General features: G+C 46.8%; 1 protein-coding gene across 8 annotated transcripts in view; it reads right to left on the reverse strand.

Annotated features, from left to right (window-relative positions):
- LOC121936444 (protein unc-13 homolog A) overlaps positions 1–8,316 on the reverse strand; it is a 51,547-nt gene extending 43,231 nt beyond the window's left edge. For 2 of the 8 annotated variants that reach the window (XM_042478693.1, XM_042478689.1), the window contains exons 1-3: positions 8,227–8,316; positions 5,360–5,409; positions 4,599–4,677 (exon numbers count right to left, since the gene is read on the reverse strand). In XM_042478693.1, the coding sequence (XP_042334627.1) occupies positions 4,599–4,677; positions 5,360–5,409; positions 8,227–8,241 (144 nt within the window). In that variant the 5' untranslated portion in view covers positions 8,242–8,316. Of the gene's footprint in view, positions 1–3,176; positions 4,678–5,359; positions 5,410–6,543; positions 6,705–8,226 lie in introns of those variants that run through there. The other 6 variants (XM_042478686.1, XM_042478687.1, XM_042478691.1 and 3 more) reach the window with 5 other exon arrangements.
- Between the last annotated feature and the right edge of the window lie 3,023 nt (positions 8,317–11,339).

Raw genomic sequence — 11,339 nt, forward strand, 5'->3', positions numbered from 1 at the left:
TGGGTTTACTCTGGGCAGGAATAAGAAGAAGATTTAAAGCCACCGAATCTTATCTGGTTTATATATCATACCCTGAATATCAGCTGCTTTCCATGTTGTTCCTGGAAGAATGCTCCAGACTGACCAGAGGTGCCCTCTTATTACTACCAGGAATTACTTATATGGGGTGAGTCTCCCTTATCCGAAATGCTCAGGAACAGAAGAGTTTTGGATTTTGGAATAGTTGCCTATACATAAAGAGATATCTAGGGAGGTGGGACCCAAGTCTAAACATGAAATCCACTCATGTTTCTTATGCACATTGTACACATAGCCTGAAGGTAATGTTATTCATAATATGTTTTTAAATTGATTTTGTGCACGAAATCAAGTTTGTGTAGCATTGAACACCCAGAAAACCGATCTCACCCGCACCTATGGACAATTTTGGATTTTGGGATATTTTAGAATTCCAGATAAGGAAGACTCAACCTGCAAACTAAAAAACCAGCAACACCACAATCTTCTCTTAAAGGGATATTAACCAACCAGAGCATCTCATAAATCAATATGGGAGTGTCCAGCCCAGAATGCACAGAACTCATTGCCAGGAATATCCACCTCCCATTCCCAAGTTTCACCCACGCAGGTCAAACACAAGACATCCACATCTGCACCCAGACTATCTAGCCAAGGTGCAGAAGAGAGAGGGAAGGCACACAAGCGGAAGCGGCAACACCAAAAGGAAAGAACAAGAAGCTCAGGCAAAAAGGAAGACCGAAGAGGAATGGTTGAATCGAGATGCGGTAGGAAGCAGGGCATTAGAAAGAGAGAGTCGAGCCAGAGCAAAGGGAGGGAAGGAAGGAAGGAAGGAAGGAAGTGGAAAAAATACTCCTATAGGATATGAATAAAGCATTAGAATACCTTCAGCAGCATCTAGCAATGGCGCCCGTTGGCTTCCAGGTCAGTGGGGGCAGTGAATAGATCCACGGGAAACAAACTCAGGCCTATACAGTAGTTCCTTGTGGGTTTTTGGGGCTCTGTGGCCATGTTCTAGAAGTTTATTCCTGACGTTCCACTACACTTCGAGGGAGTTTGTTCCACTGTTGAACAGCCCTTACTGTTCAACAGTGGAACAAACTCCTTCGAAGTGTAGTGGAGTCTCCTTCCTTAGAGGTCTTCAAACAGAGGTTGGCTGGCCATCTGTTGGGGATGCTTTGATTTGGATTTCCTGCATGGCAGGGGGTTGGACTGGATGGCCCTTGTGGTCTCTTCCAACTCTACGATTCTATGATTCTATGACATTTCGCCAGCATCTGCGGCTGGCATCTTCAGAGGATGCTGGCATGAAAGAGAGTGGGGTATATATACTTCCATGCCAGCATTCTCTGAAGATGCCAGCCACAGATGCCAGCGAAACATAGGAATAAGCTCTTCTAGAACATGGCCACATAGCCCAAAAAACCCACAAGAAACTATAGATGCCAGCCATGAAAGCCTTCAACTTCACAAACTCAGGCCTGTTAAGATTCCAAAAGACCTATGCTCCAGAATCAGACCTATTTGAAACCAATTTGATGCTCCCCACCTAAAGGCCCCAGGAAATGGGTTTTTATGGTGGCTGCTTGCTTTGGAGTTTGATGCTCAGGCGCATTAGAGGCCTGTATTTGTAGCCATTCACTAGAATGACAGGGAGCTGTTCAATGGCAGGTAGTGAGGGCGGGGGGGGGGGGGGTCGAAAAGTTTGGTGTACACCTTGGCACCTTTTTGGTGAAGGGTAGGGTTCTGGAATAGCCTTGTCAGGATCTAGGGAAAGAGTTTGCCTTTGGGGCAGAGCTATGGAGGTTGCTCTCTTGGAACTTGGGGAGAAGTGCACTGGGTTTGTCTACCAGTTAAGGACCATCCAGGGGAACAACCCATGCTATTGGATTGCTCTTGAGGTCAGGCATTTCAGCCAAGGAAGGTTGAGGTTTCAGGATGACATCTGGTCCCAGCTGGACTTGCATCTGTCCAATCCATTAAAATATGTTTTAGGTCATACCATGTAGCTCTTGCTTAATCCGGCGTCCTGCACCTGGTCTTGTTCCATGGCCAGCCTTCAATAGAAATCGGGTAACATAAAAAGGGAATACCCAAAACCTATATTCTGCTGCTGAATTGTTGCAAAGTGGTCAGGGGAGCATGCAAGGAAAAGTGAAAGGTATCTACCATGGCTCACAGTCTATGTTGAAAAGGGACAGTTTAGACAGCAGTCGGTGGTTATCTCTTGGGAAATAGCAAGATGTGGGAGTTGTCTCAGAGGGAGGAAAATGGGAAACAGGAACGCAGGGAGACAAGACTCAGACTTCTTAGTGGACCCAGGTTTAAAACAGAACCTATAACAGCAGCACCTGATGCAAACCGTCTCCCTAGTGTCTCTTTCAAACTCTCTCAACACGGAGGTTCTTATTTTGCACTGCAATTCCCAACAGACCCAGGCAACAGAGGCAAAAGTAAGGTATACTCAGAGTTGCAAGCCATCAGCATTGGGATGGCTTGAGACAGAACCGAAGCCAGTAGCCAACAGGGCTGTTGGACTGCAACACTTAGATTTCCGCAATCCACCACAGTAACGTGACCATCCTGGTTGGAGGATTCTGGGAGCTGTAGTCCTAAAAAGGATATTTCCCCAAGCTATTCCCTCTGCAGGCCCTATGATTTCCAGGTCGAAGAACCTCCTTATATGCGTTTATTTTGTAACAGTGGTGGCTAGTGGCTCCCATGTTCTGAATAGTTGTAAAGCAGCGGTTGCCAAACTTTGGCCCTCCAGAGGTTTTGGACTTCAGCTCCCATTATCCCTGATTGTTGGGATTTCTGAGAGTTGAAGTCCAAAACACCTGGAGGACCAAAGTTTGGGAATCAATGATTTAAAGGATTTTTTAAACTGTACTCTAGTGGATACTCAGTACTTTGGAGAGCTCTCCAAGTTGCTAAATGCACTTTGGAAAAGTCTTAGCACCTTGGATAACTCCCTCTAAGTGTAGACTAAAACCTGGAGTCACTACCCCAATGATATGGACCCAGTCCACTGTCCCATTTCTTAACCCAAGACATGAATGCCTCTGCTTCTCATTTGCACCAGTCCGGAAGCACTGTCAAAGAAGGGTTGTGGGATCACAGGGGAAAGGGGTGCACTCTCTCCGTAACCTCGTTCTCACCAGATCGCTGATGACTAGCGGAAGAGATTTACGTCCGGGCTTAATGTCAGGCATGCTGTCAATGCAGCGCAGAAACTTGACCGCCGCTCCCCTGTGGGAGAACGCAGCCAAGATGGCATCACAGAGAAGAAGAAAGCAGTAGCGGCAGAAGGAAGAAGAGGAAGAAAACAAGACAAAACAAGCCTGGTTAGCAAAGCAAAGCAAAGCAAAGCAGAAGGCAATGTAAATGCAGCATGGGGCACCCTGGAGCCGCGGTAACGGAGAACGGGACGTTCCTTCCTTCCAGATACTCTCCTCGGGTTTTCCAGAGAGGGGAATTCTGGGATGCCATAAGGTTTTCCACTTCCAAACCACCATTCTGAATCTCATTGGACTGAACGGAAAGGCTGATTGTGGTAAATATCAACACATTATTTGAGAGCTGTGAAAGACCGAAAAGTGACTGGAAGCATCTCTTCGTTCCATGCTTACGGTTCTTGATTTCACATTGCTTTCACTGTTACGGTTTCTCATCTGCTCCCCAAATGGGATTCTAGGAACTGGAACTTGGTGCAAGACTGAGATTTTCCTGTTAATGCTAAGGCTGCTGCCACACTGCAGAATTAATGCAATTTAACACGGCTGTAATGGTCGTGGTGCCATTCTATGGGATCATGGGATATGTAGTTCGTTGAAGCACCGGAGTGCTAAATATCTCACCAAGGTACAGATCCCAGAATTTCATAGCACTGAGCCATGGCAGATAAAGCAGTATCAAACTGCATCAATTCTGTAGTGGAAATGCAGCCTAAAATCAGATATATGTGGCTAATTATACAATGTATTAAAATCAAATTAGTTTTTGTTTGGTTGGGGGGCTATGACCCATAAGCCATATTGGCTAAAGGATTGTAGTAGTTAATTGTACTATAGTCCCCAAGAACAACTTTGCTGAGCTCTCCCTGTACGTCAGTGCTTAAGAAGAAAGACCCATTGACCTCAATGGGCCTCGTTTTCAGGTAAGTATATAAACCATAAAGGTTCTTGGAGATTTAAGTGGTCAAGGCGGGATTCGGAGCATGCGGACATGCTCTCGGTTCCTAGGTTTGATTTTGTCCCTGTTCTCCCCATGTATACGAAAACTGAGTCCCATTCCTGCCTTTATGTGGACTGGAAACTCTGGCTCAATTTGGGGTTTAGGGGAAACCATCAGCTCAGTAAAATAAAGATGGAACGTTTGGACACTGCTTAATTAACAAGGTAATCAATGTGACGGTGATGAAATTAATAATAATAATGTATCCTATGTATTTTCCTCCTTCCGTTAACCCAGCTCCAGAGGGGTGCGCAAGAGACCTCCAGCAACCCTAGAGCAGACAAAGCCAGCTGCTGGAAAGGAAGATGGAGAGGAGAGAAAAAGAGAGACGTTAAGAGAAACCTCACCAAATCGCTAACTAGGGGGATGGGTTTTCTTTTGCGAATGTCAGGCATACTATCAATAATGATCAACCCGCCACCAGGCCTGGAAAAAGAAAAGACAAAAAGGGTCAAGGGATCAGAGAAGGAGGGGAAAGGGATAGGAGATAAGAAGAGAGGAGGAGAGACACATCTGGAGAACAATCCTTCTACCCAAACATGTTCAAAGCAGGAGAAAAATTTGGGGGTGATCTGGATTAATTCTGCACAGTGCAGAGGAACCAGAATTGACCTGAAGGGACATAACAATAATGACAATGATGACAACACCGGGGCTACACAGGATTGCAAGTTAATAAATCTTGCACATCCCAACCCTGCTCTAACCATTATACCACTGGTTGCCTTTGAGTGAAGTCGGATTTTGGAATAAGGCGGGCTTGTTTTCCAGGGAAATGGGTTGTTTTTGTGGCTTTGCATTGGGCAATGACAATTGAAAGACTGGGAGATATATAGAAAATCAATTTAGGGAGGGTAATGGAGTCAGAACAGAAGGGTAAACAGTGCGGGGAAAGTAACGCAAAAAGGTGTGAACATGAGAAGCCCCTAGGAAAAGATGGGGCATTTCCAAACCTCAACATCTGGAAAACAGTGGTTAGAACAGCCCTGTTGTAAAGGGGATCAGGGCAGCCTCCGCAGGGAGCCTGAACATTTTTGGAGAGTATCATGGGTTGTTGTTGCATTTCTACAGCTACAAATTGCACATACAGTTGAGAACTATAACTCACCCGCCTTTAAACCATAAGGATTTCGATTCCCCGCTTCCTTCGCCCCGCGCCTGCAAAAACAGAAAGCGCCAAAGTTAGTTGAAAGTTCCCTGATAAGGCACCAAGGTTGTGGGTTCATTTGGGGAAAGGTTCAAGAGGACCAAATCTACTTGTTGCATAGCTTGCTGACTATTTCGATATCCTGTCCGCTCAGGCTCAGATATGATGTTCTACCTTGTCCTCAGCTACATGAGACTTCTGGCCTTTGCCAGCTTTCCTTTTGCTTTCTTTGCCAGGAAGGTGCGTGATACTTTCAAGGAACCCAATCCGATCACCTCCATCATGTTGGCTTTTTGCAATGTTTAGGTGACTTTTGTCCCCACCAGCCCAAGCACCAAAGGGAAGGAAATACATGGAGGCTGTGGAGATCTTCTCCATCTTGGCTTCTAGTTCTGGAATTACTGAGTTTCATTTGTTTTACTGAGACCTGAGCTCAACTGATTTCTTCATTCTATCTCTCCCTATCTTTATCTAAGGCCCTGTACACACTGGTCAGAGTCGGGGCATAGTGTCCTCACAATGCCCAGCTCGGCCTCCAGGGCACCCTGAAGCCATGTGCTGCTCCACATGGTGCATGACGTCATGGCACTCCTTCGGTGCTGTATTCATGCAACGTATACGAAAGAATGCCATACAGATGCGGCAATGCAGCTATGGTGCCCTTTTGAGGGTGCAAAAAGGAGCGGCTCCTTTTTGTGCCCTCGAAAGGCCAGATTGGGGCTGTGGCATGAGGTTGCCGCAGCTCCAATCTGGCTACAAAAGGGGCGTCATTACGCCATCCCTTAGGTGCTGTATGTATAGCCCCTAAGGCTATAATACCTAGTGTGGTGTAGTGGATTATGGGCTATGACTCTAGAGACTGGAATCTGAATCCTAGCTTGGCCATGGAAGGCCACTGGGTGACTTTGGGCAAGTCCCATTCTCTCAGCCACAGAGGATGGCCATGGCAAACCCCGTCTGAAGAAACTTTCCAAGAAAACCACATGATAGGTTTGCCTTAGGGCCACTGTAAGTCAGAAATGATGTGAATGCACACAACACACACACACACACACCTCCCAACACTACAAAACTCTCTGAACCTTGATGCCAGCCCTGCTCCCGGCTCCGTAGCAGAAACTCTCAGTCCAGCGTCAACTGCTTACCTGGGTTCATGCAGCAACTCGGACAAAGAGGGACGCCAGAGACAAAGGATGGTGGTGATGCTGAGCAACTGAAAAGTGAAGGCGGGAAGGGGGTGTTGTCCTGAGGGCTGGACAGCTTTGGGGGCCAAAAGAAAATGGGGGGGAAATATGGCGGATGGAGTCTAGAAACAAAACAAAACAAAAATTATAGACGGTTAACGCAACTCGAAAGGAAAAAGACAAAAGGGGAAGGCTAGATCAACAGGTAAGTTGTGGGGAGGAATAAACTCAAACCAGGGCCAATATAATAGTAACCTTGTTGAGACAGAGACAGGTGTGGGAAGTTATACAACCACTAGAAATTCATCATGTGGAATTTCCTCTACTCTCAGGACAAAGGTGTAGCAACAGGGAAAGGCATGAGCAGCCTTTGCTTCTCAGCAGCTGCAAACTGGGGAGCATATGGAAAAAACGGTGCTCAAATCATACTTTGACAAGGAAAGCAACTTTTGTGGAGGAGAGAATTAAAAGGGAAGAAGAGGCAAAATACTACAGAGCACATGGCAAGAAGCCTCAGATTATTTTAGTAAGCCTTCTGCTTTGAGAGAGAAATAGCAAAGACAATATTATCCTTATTGAGTGTGGAATGAAAATGCTCAATACCAGGGAGGGCTGTTCTGAGCCAGAGTGCCTCTACACTGTAGAAATAATGCAGTTTGATACCACTTTAAGTGCTGCAGCTCCATTCTATGGAATAACTGGATTGGTAGTTTTACAACTTATTTGGCCTTCTTTGCCAAAGAGGGCTGGTGCCACACCAAGCTACGAATCCTAGGATTCTGTAGGACGCAGACAGGTCAGTTAAAGTGGGGTCATATTCCCTTTCTATGGTATAGATGCACTCTCATTCTGAGCAATGGGGAAGAATGGGTCAGGAAGAGGCTACTTTGTGCTGCAGCTGAGAGGGACTGCTTTTGTCTGTGTCTACAAATTTCCAAGGTGCAATGTCTAAACTGACCACTTGGGGGAAGCAGAGAACATTTCTCTGTATTGGCCACTTGGGGGCAGCAGAGAGCATTTCCCCATATTCTAATACTCCAACAGGAGCAAGAACAAATACTTAATAGGAATGGGTAACTTATACATTACCTACTTCCTTTTCCTCCTCTTCCATCCCCATCCTTTTGTCTTTTTGTGCCCTGCATTTCTAGACTGTAAATCTGTGTTAAAACCTAATGTAAGCACAGCACCCCAAGAGCTGTTCTTCGCTGGAGCATGGGGCCCAAGTAATTATGATATATAAGATATTTAAAAAGCTTTCTTTCAAGGGGTATTATTTATCAGTGTGGACAAAAACATAATCCTGTATCAGCAAAATAATAGAAGTAAAGGATCTGGATGCAATCATGCATGGATTCACATCACATGGATGCCTCGCTTGGGGACAACAGCACAACAGTAATGCATGTTTGTGTGTCAGTGTGTGGGAGAGATCAGTGAAGCGGTAGAAATTGTACATGTATACAAAATTCAGAAAAATAAAAAAGGAAGCTTTCATAATGAATGGAGTTGGGAAGAGGATCAGTATTGTGGCAGTAAAGTAAAGGGGGATTCACACACAAATGGAGGAGTCTAAATCTCCCTCCTTTGGCTTTTCAGCCAAGGCAGGTAATGTGTGTTGGTGTCAACTGTGGGATACTTCACCTCTTGGAGTTGCATGCAGACTTTGTTGAAGGCCCGCAACCAGTTGGCCTTTGCCCGGGCTTTGGGGTCGACTACCTCAGCCACTTCTTGCTCCCTGCAACCGCAAAACAGAGTTTGGTGTGATATGCACAACTTTGTAGTCCTCCACTAAGAAGTCAGCGGAGGCAGAAGTGGTCAATACTAATCCAATAATATCTAGCATTTACATCTCTACACCACTTATCAGTGAAGTCAGCACTCTAAGCAACATGTATGCCAATTGCCCCCAACAAGCTGGATACTCACTTTACCAACCTATGAAAGGATGGAAGGCTGAATCAACCCTGGAGCCTCCTGGCATCGAACTCACAACCCTTGTGGCTGCAGTAGCAGCGTTTAACCACTGCCACCACCAAGGTCCCTCTGCTTATCCAAGAATTCACACTGGAACCAAATGCCAAAGATACACAACGTTACAGAAAACGCTTCCCTATGCACCCTTGGGCAGTGGTCCCAACCTTTGGTTCTGCATTTGTTTTCAAATTCTGATCCCAGAGGTCACACCAACTTGGTCAAGTGTCAGGGATGATGGAAGCTGAAGTCCAAATTGTCTGGAGGACCAAAGGTTGGGAACCACTGCCCTAGGGGACATGAGGATAAAGTGTGCCATGTTTCTGCGGCCCCTGTGGAGTGTTTTTAGAAGTAACAGGAAGCAAACCAGACCTTGACTCTATGTTTTTCTTGGTGTAAAACCAGATATGGATCTAGGGTTGACAGTAACACCTTCCATTTCCCCCTAAGAAACACCTCTCTTGGGCCACCACCGTTAAGACCCTGCCTTGTCAATCCAATGGACCTTGGTGGCAGTCCTGGTCTTAGTACAGAAATTATGGCCCCTAGGTTAAAACAAAATGGGCCCCTAGGGGGCGCTGTGGGGAGGATGTGTCTCTCCACAATTTCCTGGAATGTGTGAATGTCGCCCTCTGGCGCCCATATCTGGTTTTACACCAAGAAAAGCATGAAGTCCCTCCTCTGCGTTTGCCAGTCTTACCTCTCTTCCATCTTTGGGGGTTCTTCCTCTGGGGCTTTCTCTTGGCCCGGAGTCTCTTCTGGGGGTGGCAGTGGCTTCTCCTCTTGCTGGACCTCCGGAACATCTTGTACCTTCTCCTCTTTCTGATCCTGTTGTTGTTGTTGCTGCTGCTGTTGTGGAAGCTTCTGCTGAGCTGGTGCCTGTTGTTGCTGTTGCTGCTGTTGTTGCTGCTGTTGCTTCAGTTGTTGTTGTTGCTGCTGCTGTTGCTGCTGCAACTTCTGTTGCGCCTGCTGCGGCAGTTTCTGCTGCAATTGTTGCTGCTGTTGCTGTGGGGGAGTTGGTTGCACCTGTGGTGACTTTTGCTGCTGCACCAGGGGTTTTTGTGGCACCGGCTGCTGGGCCTGTTGTGGCTTTTGTTGTTGTTGCTGTTGCAGCAATGCCGGTTGCAGCTTCTGTTGTTGCTGCTGCTGCTGCACCTGTTGAGGTTTCTGCTGTGGTGCTTGCTGCAACTTTTGCTGTGCTGCTGGCTGTGGCGTTGGCGGTTGCTTTTGTTGTTGCACAGGCTGGGCCTTCTGCTGGGCCAGTGCAAACTGGGCTGCAGGCTGTTGCTGACCTTTGGCAGGGGGCTCTGAGGGTGGTGGGTAGGTCTCCTGGGGGTACGTCTTGAGTTCGGGTTCCGCCAGCTCATCCTCGGGGTAGTAATCATCATTGTCGCTGTACTCCTCCTTGAACTCTTCGTCCTCCTCCAAGTAGAGGTCATCTTCCTCCTCCTCATCCCAGCAGGGGGAGTCTTTGTGGTAACTGACCGAACTGTGGCAGGAATGATAGGAGTCGCCGTCCCGTTCGTCCAGGCTGAGGTCATCCGGGTCAAAATCGTCGCTCAGCTGGGAACTGCCTTGGCTCAGCTCCGCCGAGGAAGCGTAGCGGCTGCTCCCAGTGGGGCTGCAGGGGTAGGTTTGGGGTTTTTTGGGGTGTGTGTGTATGTGCGAGGAGGGGTTGAAACCAAAGGGAAAGGGAAGAAGGGGACAGAGAAGGAGACAGAGGCTTATAAAATGGCTTACATAGCTCACCTTCACAGCCCAGTTGTAGTCAACCCCTACGATCGTTGCCCCAAATGGCCACCTGACATGACTGTTGAAAGTCAACTTCTGCTTTCATAGAATACACTTCTGCCTCAGAGGATGGAGGATTCTCCTTCTTTGGAGGTTTTTAAACAGAGGCTGGATGGCCATCTGTCTCAGGGAATGCTTGGATTGTGCCTTCCTGCATGGCAGAAGGGGGTTTGGCTGGATGTCCCTTGGGGGTCTCTTCTTACTATAGGATTCCATTGCTTCCCTGGTACACATACACATTTTTGTCCCCTAAAAGAGGACTTCCCTGGCACAGCCACACAAGATGTCTGCTTAGTCCCATCCCAGCTTCAGGTTCGCTGTTGAGAGGCAAGGTGAGGAGGTTCACACTGCTAAGTTACATCTACCAATGCCAGAAGTATGACCATCTCTTTCTCCCAAAGAATAAGACATTGCATTTTTATTATGGTGTCAGGAATTCCTTGATACAGGGCCCCTACCCTACTCCCTAATGCTATTTTAGTGGGAGCAATGGGAATTCAAACCTCTTTCTGCAGCTCCGTTCGCTGGGAAGCGTGAGAATTAACGCTCCTTCCCAGAGCAACTACTGTGACTTTATTGAGACCCATAAGAATTAAAACCTGTCCCCTCAATTATTACTGTTATCTTGAGGGGATCCATGGGAATTAAGTCCTGCCCCCAGACCAATGGTATTTCTTTTACTGGGGGCCCTGGGAATTAAAGCCTGACCCGGCAGCATGAGCTTTTGTAGATTTAGGTCTACTTTCTTGAAATGCATCTGTAGCTCATGCTGCCATCTTGTTTCTTTCAGCTGGCCAAGGTGCTACAAGATCTCTCTACATACTGAATCTATAGACTAACATGGCTATGAATTCTGTTTGTTTACTTGTAGTCAATAGAAATTAGTGCCTGTTGTTTCCTAGAACCTGCTATTCTGCAGTCCACCTTCAACATTAATCCAGTTCTTCTCAAACTGGTCAACCCTGAATGGGAATCTTCACTAAATACAGACT

Source organism: Sceloporus undulatus, chromosome 7 (assembly GCF_019175285.1).
Source record: "Sceloporus undulatus isolate JIND9_A2432 ecotype Alabama chromosome 7, SceUnd_v1.1, whole genome shotgun sequence".
Lineage (NCBI taxonomy): Eukaryota > Metazoa > Chordata > Lepidosauria > Squamata > Phrynosomatidae > Sceloporus > Sceloporus undulatus.